General features: G+C 42.7%; 1 protein-coding gene across 6 annotated transcripts in view; it reads left to right on the top strand.

The window, feature by feature from the left end:
* Window positions 1-15,889, top strand: part of lrba (LPS responsive beige-like anchor protein) — a 185,539-nt gene that overhangs the window by 30,930 nt on the left and 138,720 nt on the right. For all 6 annotated transcript variants that reach the window (XM_047577879.1, XM_047577880.1, XM_047577878.1 and 3 more), the window contains exons 8-21: window positions 1,242-1,388; window positions 2,776-2,973; window positions 4,584-4,717; window positions 5,250-5,358; window positions 5,783-5,935; window positions 6,297-6,465; window positions 6,676-6,755; window positions 7,354-7,416; window positions 7,931-8,028; window positions 8,221-8,313; window positions 9,564-9,672; window positions 9,999-10,080; window positions 11,848-11,971; window positions 12,090-12,282. In XM_047577879.1, coding sequence (XP_047433835.1) covers window positions 1,242-1,388; window positions 2,776-2,973; window positions 4,584-4,717; window positions 5,250-5,358; window positions 5,783-5,935; window positions 6,297-6,465; window positions 6,676-6,755; window positions 7,354-7,416; window positions 7,931-8,028; window positions 8,221-8,313; window positions 9,564-9,672; window positions 9,999-10,080; window positions 11,848-11,971; window positions 12,090-12,282 — 1,752 coding nt within the window. The remainder of the gene's footprint in view (window positions 1-1,241; window positions 1,389-2,775; window positions 2,974-4,583; window positions 4,718-5,249; window positions 5,359-5,782; window positions 5,936-6,296; window positions 6,466-6,675; window positions 6,756-7,353; window positions 7,417-7,930; window positions 8,029-8,220; window positions 8,314-9,563; window positions 9,673-9,998; window positions 10,081-11,847; window positions 11,972-12,089; window positions 12,283-15,889) is intronic.

Below are 15,889 nucleotides of genomic sequence, written 5' to 3'. Positions count from 1 at the left end.
CATCATACTGTTCATTTAGTGGCTGGCCTTCTTTTGTCATTTCACTGAATGGAGAAAATTTATTTTTGTTGCCACTATGTTATTATTCTGGCTCTGTATTTGTCATGGGGTTGCTCTCTTGTCCTCTTTAATCATCTCTCATTCATCCTCTCTGAAAGCACCCGTGGACATTTACTGGCTCGGACCGCCGCTTAAAACCCGGCCGCTCTCCGCTTCTGACTAAAGTCCGCCCTAGCTTCCTGTGATTGCTCAGAAAATCTGAACCGTTAGAAACACTTTTGCGCACTAGAAACAAACTATGGCATCATCCAGTCTGACAGGGATCGCATCTGTTCGCTCCGACCAAGCTCATCTGTAAAGCACTTGTCATTTTGGTCCACATTAAACTAAAAAGTCTCAAAATCCGGACCATAGGAGTTAGTGTGAGCTAACTTAATGAGCTTTGGAAATCCTTTTGGGCAGATATGTACACTCTCTCACTATACATATATATAACCAGGTTTAATCTATCCTACCAGCATTCAACCAGCATGTAACTTGATGTTTATTGTACAGATATGGAAGTGATGTTGTGTAACTCTCCACAGATGGATAGACATATTCCGTCCTGTATCTTGTGTAGTGCTGCGGTATATCGTGGGTTAGCCTCTTGGGTGCACAGAACAGGATTTTTGTCAAATGTCAATTTCATAACAAAAACAAACCCCATTGTTTTTTCAAGTGAGAGACGCGTGGTCTCTGTCAGAGGGCTTTGGGGTGAAAACCATCCTCTCAGTCTTTTATCATAAACAATACATTGGAAAATGTACCACTCTGTTCCCACATCACTGTATGAACTCTGTCACAGCTCGCAGGATTGCTTTCTGTCATGCCGATACATGAGATTGCGAAATCACATTAAGTTTGCAATGAAATTGCCTCCACAGTGTCGTATAATCCTCAGGATGTGTCAGAAAGCAAATGAGCTTCTCGACTCGAGATGTGGTCTCATCATTTTCAGCCCTTCTGCTTTTGCCTCGCTGACCAGAGCCGAGGAGAAGATGGCGCGTTAGCTGCAGCCGGCTCCTAGTTCGAGGCTGTCTGTGGCCGTTTATAGTTGACGTTAACACAAATGGGCCTCTCGCTTCTTGTTCTTTCTTGCTATTTTTGGTCTTGTTTATCTTTGCTTTTCTTCACGGTTTATTTCCTGCCTTATTTTTTTATTTCATCCTCCCTCCCTCCCTCCCTCCTTCTCCCTGCAGACATTTGACAAGTGCTTCCTGGGATCGTCTGAGACGGCGGATGTCAACCGCGTGTTCTGTGGCCAGATGGGAGCAGTTTACCTGTTTGGAGAAGCTCTCAGCGCTGCTCAGATCCTGGCCATCTATCAGCTGGGTCCAGGCTACCAGGTCTGTGAAACCAGCCTGCGCAACATTAAAAAGAAATGTGTAAATGTGTAGTAATACATAACTTTGTACTTAATTAAATACAAATATGGGACTAAGCATTGCTGTGCTGAACAGCTGTATACCACCAACAACAGACAGCAAATCACAAAGTGCTGTCTTCGCTGTATTTTAATGCCACCAAACGTGGAAAAAAAATATGCGTTTTACCATCTGCTGTAAAGCAATAAATAAATGATAATAAATGTGGGATGCAACATTTTTGTTTTAAACTTAAATTCTTAAGGTGAGACACAGTAGGCAATAACTCATACCGTCATATGAGGTACTGTAGTGAAGCTCTTTTTCTCCTACAGAAGTCTGTCAAGTCCAAATATGGTCATATCCATTGTATTGGCAACCAATCGTGAAAGTTGAAAGGCCGATCCGAAGCTATACTCACACTCTCATTGGCTGGTGTCAATTTCTGACAACGTGATTTGTTCAAAAGCGTCACGTGACCGAATATTCTGCCGGGCTAGGTTTAAAAATGCTGTGAAGTCTTCTCTAGAAGAACGTTACAGCTAAAATTAGCAAGGAAAGTCAAAGAAAAGACTGATGAAGGAGGGGAGAGGGGTAGTCAGACTCATCTGAGTTCATTCAGCCGTAAATTGTCTTTGGTAAAAGGCGACGGCAGCAGTGGGTCATCATTCATGTTTCATGCTTGAATCAAAGTGTAATCTGTGGTACGTAGTGATTTCCAATAAAAATATCCATGGTTTTGCAATGTAAAACTTTGAAGGCCGTTTTCTCAAAGTGCGTTTTTCTGCCAGAAATCTCCACTTCAGTAGCACTTACACACACCAAACTTTCCAGATTTATTCCTAACTACATTCTGCCGGTATTTACAGAGGGGATTTTTAATATATCATTCAGAGCCTGATTTATATAACATTTTACTCCTAAAAACATGGCCAAAAAATTTATTTTGGACTGTTTTTGGACAGTATTTTGTGATTTATGGAGTGGTAAAAAGAAATGTCCAAATTTCCCTCTGTAGATACCTGGAAATCGGATTTATTAACAAAATAAAACAAGACGTTTGAACCTCACTTTAGCCATTATTCAGATTTCTGTTCTGGAAGTGTGTGCAAATAGGTGCATATTTAATAGATAACTCATAATTTGCATATTTAAATATAAATTCACAGAATATTAGTAATTCAAAAAAGTACTGTATTTATGTAAGTAATCAACTTGAGTAGTTTCATCTATTAGTTAAACATTTGACCCTGTTCACCTTAATCTGTTGATCCTTATAATTCAGAAAGGATTTGTTAAAGATGTTTCTGCTTCATGTTATCTTTAATAAAGTCTTTTTTCTCTTCTGTTTCAACGTGTTTCTGCTCAGGGCGTATTCAAGCACAGGGCTGAGAGCGACTTGTTGTTCGCCGAGCATCATAAGACCTTACTTTACGACGGCAAGCTGTCCTCCGCCATCGCCTTCACTTACAACCCTCGCGCCACGGATGCCCAGCTCTGCCTCGAGTCCTCTCCCAAGGACAACGCCTCCATTTTCGTCCACTCGCCCCACGCGCTCATGCTGCAGGTAATTACACCCTCGGAGCAGCGTTTAGCTTGTGTAGCCCGTAAGAGCCGTTCCCCTCAGGAGTTGGGGTTTGTATTGCCAGGGAAGTTGTTATTCTACCTGAAGTCGGCATTATGCACCGACATTAAAGCAACGTCACCACTAATCCATTCACCACCTGCTCCGTCTCTCCTTCTGTTCCATATGTACCAATTTTTATAATGAAAGTGGCCAAGTTTGCATCTTTTGGCTTTAATAGTCTCATTAGGGCAGAGTTGCTGCTGCCCTTCTGCTGCTCTAATTATGAAACAGGCCTTTTTTGTTTTCTTTAAAATTTGCAACTACGCACATGCAGACAGTACTTTTTTTTCTTTATAAGTACAAGGTTGTTGAAATTTTCCAAATTCTGCATCCAGACAAACAGTATACAGTGACACACATGTAAATACACGCTCAAACACCCACACCACACACACACAACATTTTGAGTTTGCTTGTTGAGTTTTCTTTTCTCAAACACTAATTGAGTTTTCTCTGATGCCCTTTCATCAAAGAAAATTCTTTGTTTCCTTTGTGGGGGAGACTTTTGCAGCCACGCAAACATATCCTCCCTCCACCACAGACAGACACACACACACACACACACACACACACACACACACACACACACACACACACACACACACACACACATTCTCAGTGTGAAATATGAATGACTGTGTGACCTATATTTGCAGCTTTGCAACTCCATGCTCAGAATTCCAACCTTATAGAGATGGGAAAAAAAATTCCCAACACGCTTTTGGTGTCACAAAATAAAGCGAAACAGACACAAACTCATCCGTCAGTACACCAAACAACATGTCGAGGTTTTAAGCAATTCTGGATATGTTTAGACTTCTAGCAAACTCCACTTCTTTTTTTTTTCAGTCAGATGTTAGGAACAGACTGTCCACAAGGTTGTGTAAAAATATCAAATTTGTGTGTTTAGACTTGGCCAACCTATCTGCAAGGGTTGCTGTGGTAACCGCATACGTTTCAATCCTTAATATAATACTTAAAATGTTCTTGTTCCAGGATATATCTTCTTTTGTAGAATCTTCCATCACTTGAGATTGGACATTGCCATTGTTTGACACATTAGTTGACACAAAGCAGCCAGAGGTTTCAACAAACATAGTTTCATCTTTCTTTTCAGACCACCTGAAGTCTGAATATAGCCTTTGTTTTGAACATTTCTAAGCAGCCCATACATTACCCCTCCCCCACTATCAAAGTACATGTTTGCATAAGAGCGTTAAATATTCTTTGAGTTCAATAAATGTTTATGGTAAAATTGAGACTTATTTGTTATCATTGTGTCATTTTTATCATGTAAATGGAGGGAGAAAAAGCAGTATCGGCTCCAAATATTTGTTCAGAAAAATTGGTATCGGCCCTAAAAAATCCATATCGGTCGACCTCTAATGCTGATCAACCTAAGACGCCTAAACTATAGTTTTAAGTTTAGGGGGACACAGTTTGCGCTCTGATTTTTACTAAATAAAATCCATATGACTCATTAATTTCACTATGATCATCAGTACAAATGTCATCACATGTTACTACTTCTTATATTTGTGTCTCTGCAGGACGTGAAGGCGGTGGTGACTCACTCAGTGCAGAGTGGCATCCACTCCATCGGTGGTGTCCAGGTCCTCTTCCCACTGTTTGCACAGCTGGATTATTACCAGCCTTCCAGCCACGAGCTGGACACCTCTGTCTGGTAACGCCACACCTAAACCACAGTTTAACACTGAGCAACGTCCATAAGCCATTGTGATTGCGTATTACTCACACGGTGTAATATTAGGGCTTCTAGTTTAATAGCTCTGAAGTGGCACGAGGAAATTGAATGGTCTGAATTCTGTGAGCTACTTTAGAAATGAAATGTTTATTAAAATGAGGAATTTTAAGGTGTGTAAGGCAGAATTTTAATTTATTTTCAGACTTTTCTTTTAGTTTGGTGTTAATTGTAAACTGACTTTTTACTCATCTGGGTATCTAACACTTTACAAAGCTAAAATAAATTGCTCCTACTTCTAAACAGACGCCCTGCAGGCTGAAGGTGATGCTAACTAGATTCTGTTGTCCTCGCACAATGTGGACTCAACACTCTCATTCAATCACATTTCATGTAGGATATGTCCTTCACAGTCAGGGCTTTGTCAGCAGCTTACATAGATTATTGTCACTGTCTAACTTGCCGCCCGTCTGTCTCTTTGTCTTTGTTTATCCGTGTGTGTGTGCGCTCTTAGCTGCACTTTGCTGTCCTTTGTGATGGAGCTCCTGAAGAACTCGGTGGCCATGCAAGAGCAGATCTTGGCCTGCAAAGGCTTCCTTGTCATCGGCTACACTCTGGAGAAGGTGAGACAAACACAAACGGGCTCAGCTGGCCAAGAAATACACAGGAGAGTTGTCTTCCTGTACCAGACGCTGCTCTCATAATAACCCCAGCTCAGTAATAAAGCGGATCCTGATTTCCTTTCGCTGCAAATACACTAGCAAACACACACACACACACACACACACACACACACACACACACACACACACACACACACACCAACATCTAATATGCTGCTTTCCCGCGGCTGCGTTTGGAGGTCACAGCTGGCTCGTGTGCTTGTTAGGCAGAAGAGGAGCTCCTCTTCTTTCTCTGCACGTGTCCTTTCGCTCCCCTTCTCATGTTGCAACTTATTTACCTTTCTAATGTCCCCCATCATGGAGATTTTCTCACCTCCAACTGTGGTGCTCTCTGGCTCCCCGTCCCTTTCTCTTTGTGCCGCAGTCTTCCAAGGTGCACGTGACTCGTCCCGTCCTGGACATTGTACTGGCCTTCTCCAGATACCTTAGCAACTTGCAGAGCGGCATCTTGCTGCTCAAGCAGCTGTGTGATCACATTCTCTTCAACCCGGCCATCTGGATCCATGCCCCTGCCAAGGTAACACTCACTAACACGGCATCACTTCAACTTCACGTTTAGTTACTTTTAAAAAAAGACTGAAAAATCAACGCGCACCCTCATCGAGACTACCCTTGTACTATATACCTGTCTTGCCCTAGATTTTATTTTCAGTGTTTCAGGGTTCAGCTTAGAGTTCAAGGTTATACCTCCACCTGTGAGTCAGTGATTGCTGTTGAAATGAGAACGTAGTGTCTAAACCCTTCGGGGGGGCTCAGAAGCTTCCACGTTCTTTCTCACGGGAACAAAAAGCTAGGACACACTGAAACCTGATTACTCCACTGAAAACCGGCCAGATGCAAGTGTACGTGTTTATATTTGTTTGCTTTAACCCGTGCAGGTGCAGCTGACGCTCTACACCTACCTGTCGACGGAGTTCATCAGCACAGTGACCATCTACAACGCCATCCGCAGGGTGGGCACTGTGCTCCAGATCATGCACACACTAAAGTACTACTACTGGGTCGTCAACCCTCAGGACCGCAGTGGAATCGTGCCCAAAGGCCTCGGTGAGACTGCAAATGAGTACACAGGATGCACATGTGCTCGTAACAATACAGATTCGTACACGCAAACGCACGCTGAACCGGTGACTCACGCGTTCCCACTGCAAATACTTGGATTTTATGAGAAAATATAGATCACTGAATAGATTCTTTCATCTATTGTGTCTTCATTGGTTACATTTAACGGCGATCGCTCGTTGTTTGGGGTTTCAGACGGTCCAAGGCCGAACCAGAAGGAGGTGCTCTCTTTGCGAGCCTTTTTGCTTTTGTTTGTCAAGCAGCTCATAATGAAGGTAAGCTCATGTCCACAGCTCTCCAGACACGTGAAGTCAACAGTACGACTGTCAGTCGCAAAATTATTTGCTCTGAAGTCAGTGATGCATGTCGATTGTTGATTTCTAGTTTCAAACTATCAAACATAAAAATATGTACCAATTCAGAGAATATATCAGATTTTTTTTTTTTTCCCTGTGGTTGTTTTATTTAGAAATACACAGATCAGCCACAACATTAAAACCACCGACGGGAGATGTAAATATCAGTGAACATCTTCTGACAGTTCAATGTTAAGCTGGGAAACTTTTGGACCTGGCATTCATGTAGATGTTACTTAGACTTGTACCACCCACCTAGACCAGACCAGACATCCTCAGCAGGATGCAAATTCACACAGATCAGCTCCAAAATCACTAGACCCCAAACTGATCGAGTATCCATAGAGACCCCTCAAAGGAACCAAAGGGTCCCCATTATTTAAATAGTTTATGTAAAATGTCTCTTCTTTTGTTGTAAGTGGTTTCTTTTAAGCGTCTCCTCTTCTTCCCGTATTTAGATGCATAACTGTCAGTTTCAGAGAAAGTAAACGACATAATGTGTGAAATTCATTTTCAGGATCACGGCGTGAAGGAAGACGAGCTACAGAGCATCCTCAGCTACCTCCTGACCATGCACGAGGTAGGCACACGTTCTGCACCTCTGTGTCTGTGAGCGGCGAGTACAGAGCCCGCCACCAGATGGCAACAGAAGACCATCTGACAGCAGCAAACGGTTCCTGTTGCTGAAAGGCAGCGTTACTGTTCCTCATTATTTCTCCAAGTCTGAGGTCCTGACAGAAGTGGGTTTGTTTACAGTGGAGTGATGCAGAGCAAATGAATCATTTAGAGCAGTCACTAACGCGGTGAATCTAAAGGGTGATTACACCACTGGATGGAAACGTTACCGTCCTGTAACAGCCATACATTTTACATTCTTTGTTTCAGATGCGTTGCATCTATTACTGCTGCTACCATCACTTCTATGCAGCGCGGGGATACACATGTCAATTAGTGACTAGACATACAATGTGAATGTGTCTTTTATTTACAGCACATTATGAATTCATGGTATCACTTTAAAAGCTGGCTCACATCCCACTGCTCCTTTTTTGAAAATCACAGAACCCTAAATTCCCTTCCTGCGTGTTTCACAGGATGATAATCTCATGGATGTACTACAGCTGCTGGTCGCTCTGATGTCTGAACATCCCGGCTCCATGGTCCAGGCCTTTGATCAGCGAAATGGGATTCGGTAATAGTCAGCGTTTTATAGCCATAATTATTTGCTTGTTTTGCCAAAAGTAAAGTTGGTATTATAGCTTAGCCTTGTAGGATTATTCAGTGTGTTAGGTTGTGCATAACATACTACACACACTAATACTTTGTAGTTTCATAATACTAGTGTATTACATGTTGTTTAATTCTATATTTCTTTGCTCCACAGTGTCATTTATAAGCTTCTGGCTTCAAAAAGTGAAGGAATCAGAGTCCAGGCTCTCAAAGTCATGGGCTACTTCCTGAAAAACCTGTCACTAAAGTAAGTACCTGAAATCCTTATTAGTATTTTTCCAAGCTATCCAAAATGGAGAGTAAAAATGTCCATTTAATTAAGTGTGTAAATGTAAACATACACAAAAGCACAGATTATTTTATATGAATAAAGTGATGAAATGGCTGAAAAAGAACAGAGTCACATATAACAATTCCCCGCACGATACGACGCCCTTAACAGCAGAGTCTCCGACCTTTGCTAGGCCAGCCACACATCTGCACATCATTCCCTCTGTTCTCTACTCAAACTTTTTACTGTGTAAAAAAGTCAAAATGGTCCTCCTCCTCAAGAAAAACTAAGTAAATAAATAAAAAAACAACTGAATGGACGGCTTTATATGTAGATGCTAATGCTAAATTCCTAGTTTTTCTTACTATTTTTAATAATGTCAGTTTCCAGACCAATAGATAGAATCCAAATCTAAAATGCTTAGTTAATTGGGTTTGTCACATATATTCCAGTAAACCACGGTATAAAAATACAAAACAGAAGTACATATACATATATATTAAGAAGATGTATGTACAATAATACAATGTAAATAAAACAATATATACAATAAAATACAAGTAAAATGTAGAATACAAATCACTTTAAGATAAAATATATCAAGATAGATGAACATATACAAATAGAAAAAGATTTTTTTAAAAAGTAATAATACAAAATGTAAACTTAATCTGCCGTTAACAATATTTTTGAACCTGTAAAATATTGTATCATGCAGTAAAACCCTCATTAGATCTCTTTTAACAGCATTAATTCTCTATTTAGCCGCAGTCCGCGATGTACCAGTAAACCAAGATAACTAAATAATAATAAATAAATGCTAAATGAATTCTCCATATATGTCCTGCTGTTATATCACATACAGTCAGTTTTATAAATCTGGACAGTGTTATTTGATGGATAATGGATGATGTTGATGGATTTTGGAATAGTTCTCAGTTTTGTAGTTAAGCTAAAACTGAAGCCGGTGAATAATTGGAGATGAAAGTAAAACAGGGATTTTATTTCTCTTTTATTTTTCTTCCATGTGAAACGTCGAATGTGTCCTCTTTGCTCTTATTTGATCCGTCAGAAAACCCAGATTTTGCTTTTGTCATTTCTCTAATTTATTACAGTTTGTATAAAAAAATCTGCCATTTATATTTTAAGTGCACTGCTGTTATTTTCTGAGCTAATACCGGTGCTGACTGACGGACCTTTTGACCTTTTTGTTTCGTGGCGATCAGGAGGAAAGCTGAGGTCATGCTGAGCCACGGCCTGTTCTCGCTGCTCACCGAGCGCCTGATGCTCCACTCCAGTCAGTTCAGCATGACGACGTACAACGTGCTCTACGAGGTCAGTCTGCCCACGTTTACACTCCAGGCGTATGCAGACAGGACTGAAATGCTCTCCGATGACAACAATAACATTTTTTTTTTTTTACGTGTAAACATCAAGCTTAATTTGTGCCTCATTAGCTTGTCTTTTTCCAACGTTTCTTAAACTTAACTGGAAATTCTATGACTTAGCTGACCTCCAAATAATAATAATTATAATGACATTATTTGGTCATTATTCAGAAAGATAATAGCACACGCATAGCTCTGTGTTTTGTTTCTCTGTTATTCTCCAGCCTTATGTAGACATTTATGACTCCGATCCCCTCTCTGTCCCCACGGCAGATTCTTACAGAGCAGATCTGCACTCAAGTGATCCATAAACAGCATCCGGACCCCGACTCCACCGTGAAGATCCTCAACCCACGTAAGTGCCTCCTCTGCGCCGCAGCACTCCCCTAAATCATCCTCGGCGGTGTACCCTCTGCATACCTACGGCTCCGTGCGGCAGGAGGATATTCCCCGTGGAGCCGTGCGATCGCTATATGCCGTCAAACAAATGAAGCGCATAAATTTTGCAGCCAGAGTGAATTTTCATATGACCGGAGCTCGGATGGAAACCCGGCGCGAAACACGCCCGCGTGACAAATGTACCCGCGTGGGCCGCAGAATTATTTTTCACCGGGATTCATTTACATACAGTGGAAGGATAAATGAAGGAGTTAGTGATTTTAATCATATTTATTTGACGTTTTAAATGCAAAATAAAATGAATATTAATGCGCCTTTTCGAGTTATTATTTAATAATGCAGCGTCCTGTTATTTTAAGGCGTTTGTTCCGCTATCAAACTTGTATCGTATTAGAATTTTTGTGCGGAAGTTACAATTTCAGTACATTTAAATTGTCAGACTTTTATTTCTCTGGTTCCCGTCCTGTGTTTTCAGGCCGGTGACTTTCCTCCAATTTCGCGTCGGCTCAGAAAACCTTTTCATGTGTTGAAAGCTTAAGTATTCATTTCAGCTAAGAAAAGAAAACAGCCTCTCTCCTTCTCGTGCGTGCCCCGGCTTCCACGCACACACATGCCCCTTTTCTGCGCGCACGTGGAAAACGCCTTTAATCAGTTTGAAATCCAAGCGCTCGGTGTAATCACAACCAAGGTTTACTTCCAACCAGCCTTAATCTGACAAGGTCTCGCCGTAGTCACACATTGATTATCTTAGGCCTTTATTGTGTTAAAAACTCTCCTGCCCAACCATCCCAGACAGGCGGTGTATATCATAGAAACCCTGTACGGGGGTTTTGAACATGTGAGCGCAGCCTATGGAGCAAAGAGCGGCGGGTCTGTTTCTCCTTTGCTGTGTATTCTCTTGATTTAATCTGTGACAAACTCCCAAAATGGCCCCCTGATTGCAGTCTTTAGTAACGTCAGAGCCAATCAAACAAACCGAGGAAGTACCGTTTCCCTCAAATTAACTCGAGGGAAAAAGAACCGAGAGCGAATGGAAAAAAGAAAGGGAATACGCCATCCCTCCATCCTCATTCCCGGTACATGCTGGGGTAATTTTCTGGCGGTAAAGGTTCAGCGACTCATAATTTGAGTGACTAAGGCGTAGAAACAACACAACTGTCTGGCGGGGGCAAGGGGGCATCGGTTAGCGCCAAGGCCTGGAGAGACGAGTGAAATCCAAGCCCCACCGTCTGTCTGCTCACAGCAAATGGACACTGACATTGTCTAGATAATTCATCTAAACAGTCAGTCTCTTCGGTTTAACCCAAGCCAAACCCTCCAGAAGGGCCTGCGACTCTGGCTCTCTGCTTTGAAACAATACCAGAAACCATTACAGTACGATAAAGATCAGTGGCCGGGACTTTTTTTTTTTTATTTATTTTTTTTTTATTATTATTATTCTCCTCCGTTGAGTTTTTCTTACTGCAGGCGCAGGTTTTCAGGTGTGTGCAGCTGGGAGCTCAGATACGTTGCGACACAATGATTTGCACATGTTAAGACCAATCCAGGACAGAGTTGTTGATTCGTGCAAATTCAGCTTTTGGTTTAATCCAAACAGAGTCCAGAACGTCTCCATATCCAAACTTTTATTAAAAATATATATAAAAAAAAAAAATCACATTTTTTTTTTAAATGTCTAAAACAGAATCTATACATATATATATATATTTTTTTTTTGTTCCAGAGATTCTGAAGGTAATCGCTGCCCTGCTGAAGAACTCTCCCCCGTGCCCCGAGAGCATGGAAGTGCGCCGGCTCTTTCTGTCCGACATGATCAAGCTGTTCAATAACAGCCGAGAGAACCGCAGGTGAGATTGCAACCCGCTTCATAACATCTAAAAGCGTTTTTTTTTTTTTTTTTTACGTGCCGGCGGGATCCCGGGGGCCCCGCTCCGCCTTCTCACGGCCGCTGCCCTGTCGTTCCAGGAGCCTGCTGCAGTGCTCGGTGTGGCAGGAGTGGATGCTCTCCCTGTGCTTCATCAACCCGCGGACCAACGAGGAGCACAAAATCACGGAGATGGTGTTCGCCATCTTCCGCATCCTCCTCTACCACGCCATCAAGTACGAGTGGGGCGGCTGGCGGGTCTGGGTGGACACCCTGTCCATCACGCACTCCAAGGTCAGAGCGCTCATTATATCCAACGCCTCGCTCGCACAAACACACGCTCGCAGGTTAAACACCTTCTCCTTGAGTCTTCTGTTTTTTTCATCAGTTTTTATTTCCCCTTTGTCTTTTTACCTCTCTCTCTCACACACACACACACACACACACACACACACACACACACACACACACACACACACACACACACACACACTCTGCAGTGTTGTCAGCCAAAGCATTCACCGCATCACCGTAGCTGCTACCCTCTTCTTTGGTTTGGTTCCTGCCAAACAGACAGGAAATTTCATTCACAGCCCTCAGCTCGGTCAACCATATGTTTAATCTGACAAAATGCAATTCACCAAATTAGAACATAAAGCGCATCATCGTCTGGCCCCTCCATCTCGCAGCGCAGGCCTGCGTAGCAACCGGCCTCTCCTCGCCCATCAGATTAAGCTCTGCAGTGATTATGATGTAAAAGCTAGTTGCGGCAAAAACGAGTTGGAATCAATCCCCTCAGTCCTTCCTCTCTTTATTTATGTATAGAGCCTCTTTCTTTCACGTAGCGCCGATTAAAAATAAACTTCTGGCACTTTTTATTCCAAAAGCCGAATTCAAAATACTGCTTTAGAAAATTCACTGTTGATATCACGTTACGCCGCTCTGTTCCAGAGCAGTGAAGTAATTGAGGTTGGTGTCAGATTGTGGTCTGGGGGGTTTTTAAGCCTGGCAGATTGAAAGTTGAGTTAAAGAAGTGCTTGTGATATGAGACATGGTCGCGTCGGGGAGGGGAGGTGCTGTGAGCGCTGGCTTCCAATAGGGGGCACAGAAAGACTATTGGTGAGGGCGGCAATTAGTAGGAGTGTGTGTGTGTGTGTGTGTTGTATGTGGGAGGCTTTGAAGCCTCTACACGCCTGGACCAGAGGGGACAAGAAGATACAAAGATAAGAACATGAGAAGGGGAATTATTTTGGTATTTTGTGGTGGTGAAATTGGGAAAAGGAATATATTAGTAGATGGCTTTACTTTACTTATTACATCATTATTGAAATATATCAAACAGAAATTCAGTTTTCGGCCACACAATACTAGTGTAAATGTGTTACTATTCAGAGATTTGTGATATCTATAAATACTAACTTTCCATGCAGGATTAATGCTAATAACTAATATCTGGTCTGCTGTTGTGCAGAAGTTTTTTGTTTTCTTGTACATGACAGGCTGTAATCATCTTTTTTTTTTTTTTTTCATCCTGTAATTGAACAAGATTAATGCTGTTTTCTTCAGTTACACAATTCCACAAATACAGTATCTGTGTGAATAAACCCGTGCACTTGGACTGCGGGCGTGGGATAGCTGCAGCCGATTCCAGCCACCAAGATACATGCATCTGCTATAAAAAAAGCTAAAGAAACTCAATTGCAATTTTATTGTCCCGTTTGATAGATTTCCTGCCACCTTTGTAGCACCAGAGCTGTTTGTCACTGTTGCTCTCTCCTCCCACTGCTGCTGCTTCGGGGCTGTGCACGGGCGCGTGATTGTGTGTCTGTGTGCGCTCGTGTCTGTGTCTGAACGCGAGGCACCACTTTCCCGTTGCCCTCCTTCTCTCCCGGGCTCCTGCGAGCCCTCCTCGCCGAGCCCATTGAATATTCATCGCGACTGTGCGAGAACAATCAGAGAAACAAGGCCTCATAAATACAACCGTCCCACGGGGAGCCTCTTCATAAGTGCATATATGCATTCACAGAAACATATTTGCACGCTTCCCCCCCTTTACAAAGACTCTCTGATTTAGTTTGCCTCGTTTCTGATATGGTAATATGACATGCAGGGTGCTCTGCACAGGGATGATGCGCCTAGAGCCGAACACGTGTTTTCACACGTCTTATTGTGCAGAGTTGCCTCTTAGTCACACTACTTACACCGCCTGTTCAATTAATGCATTTGTTTTGCATTTCCTTAGGCACAGGCTTAGTTTTCCCTTTTAACTTTATTTCCTTTCACGATATTAAATGAATGAGCTCTGGATAAGTTGAGGCAAAGCTCTGTCGGGTTGCTCTGTGCGTGTTTGCGTCAGTCATCAGCAAATGAGTGTGTGTCTCTGAACAGACAGATGTTCCCGCAGGTGGGCACGCTGACACGACAGCCCTCCCACCCTCGGCCCAGACACCCCACCCAAGGTGCCCCTCGTCCGTCTCCGCACACAAATCAGTTGGGGAACAAGGAGAATCTCCAAAAGAGAGAGAGAGAGAGAAGGGGGCGTGAAGGTCCCAGTGCCCTTCACACTCTCACTGTCGGCTAACTTTATTACACCTGTCAGACATATGATCACAAAGGGGGGAAAAAAATAAGAGCTGAATGTAGATTTTTAACTAAATATACTATATGTATAGAACTGTAGGTGCTTTAAATCTTCAATTAAACCCCAAAGTTTAGTCGTTCTGATCTGGAACATTAGATTTAAATAGGTTCGCTTCACGGTCTTTGCCTCCTGGGATCATTGAGATATTAAACGCGCGGTCAAGCTGTTGTTCTTGGCAACGAGTTTACGATAGATGTATTGACAAGAGGACAAAGAAAGGAAGGGGAGCAGCCAGTGCGAGGTAGAAGCCGTGCGTCGAGGGTTTTTTCCGCCGCTCCGGCCTCCGTGCATTCGTTTAACTTCTTAAATGAATTATTATAACTATAAATATACGATAATCATATGGTTGCGACCCCGCGATTTGTATCAGATTTCTGTCCATCTTAACCTCAAGGCGAATCTTTCCACGCGCTTGCCTCCCCGTTGCCGAGAGACTACGCGCACATCGCGGTGACCGGATCCGAAGAAAATTGAAAAATGAAGACATTGCGAGTGAAACCGCACGAGCAGACCTGCAGTAGCAGATGACATTGATTTCGGAGGAGGAATTGCATTTAGCTAATCGGATTAGAGCTGCGCTGCCCTCCCCGTTCCCCCCTTTGTTTTGTGGTCGCTCTATCGTTGATCTAAATGGGGACTCCCGTGCTCCCGCGACAGTGGGGGTCTCCCCAAAATCAGCTCTCCTCCAGCCAGACCCTCACCTACTGTAACAGGTTGCGGTGTTTATCCTGGATCTGTCACACAGCAACAGTCGTGGGAGCGGAGGATCGTCTGAGTTTATATAAAATTGCCTCGCTTTGGAAATGTGAGCGCAGTGTGACGCACCCAGGTTTGTTTAACTGCAGGAAAGCGGATGTTTTACTTTTCATTGAGACAATTCATTCCGTCAAACTGTTACGATTTATATATATATAAAAAAAAAAAAAAAATACAAACTTGCCACGTTGGATTTTTCCAACGTCTTTCTGTTTATGGTCGTTTGTCCCCTTCCAACGTGTTTCAAGTCTCCTGCACGGCCGGTGCTTTGCTGCGCCCGGTTAATACCATGTTACCTGTCACATTAGAAAAGCCCACCGTGCTTTCGTGCATTACCATAACAGTTTTCCATAACCCGCTATGGCCGGGCCGAGTCACGAAGAAGAATGAAATTAGATTAGATCACCGCTGATGTCTTAGCCACCCAAGGCAGTTTCTATATATCGTAGCGAGGCTAAACGCTCTCTTAAAAAACCACAGAGACATATACTACCTCTGTCTAAT

The sequence above is a fragment of the Mugil cephalus genome, chromosome 2 (genome assembly GCF_022458985.1).
Source record: "Mugil cephalus isolate CIBA_MC_2020 chromosome 2, CIBA_Mcephalus_1.1, whole genome shotgun sequence".
NCBI classification, from domain to species: Eukaryota; Metazoa; Chordata; class Actinopteri; order Mugiliformes; family Mugilidae; genus Mugil; species Mugil cephalus.
The sequence above is the reverse complement of the archived record's forward strand: the minus strand, read 5'-3'. Positions and strand labels throughout refer to the sequence as shown.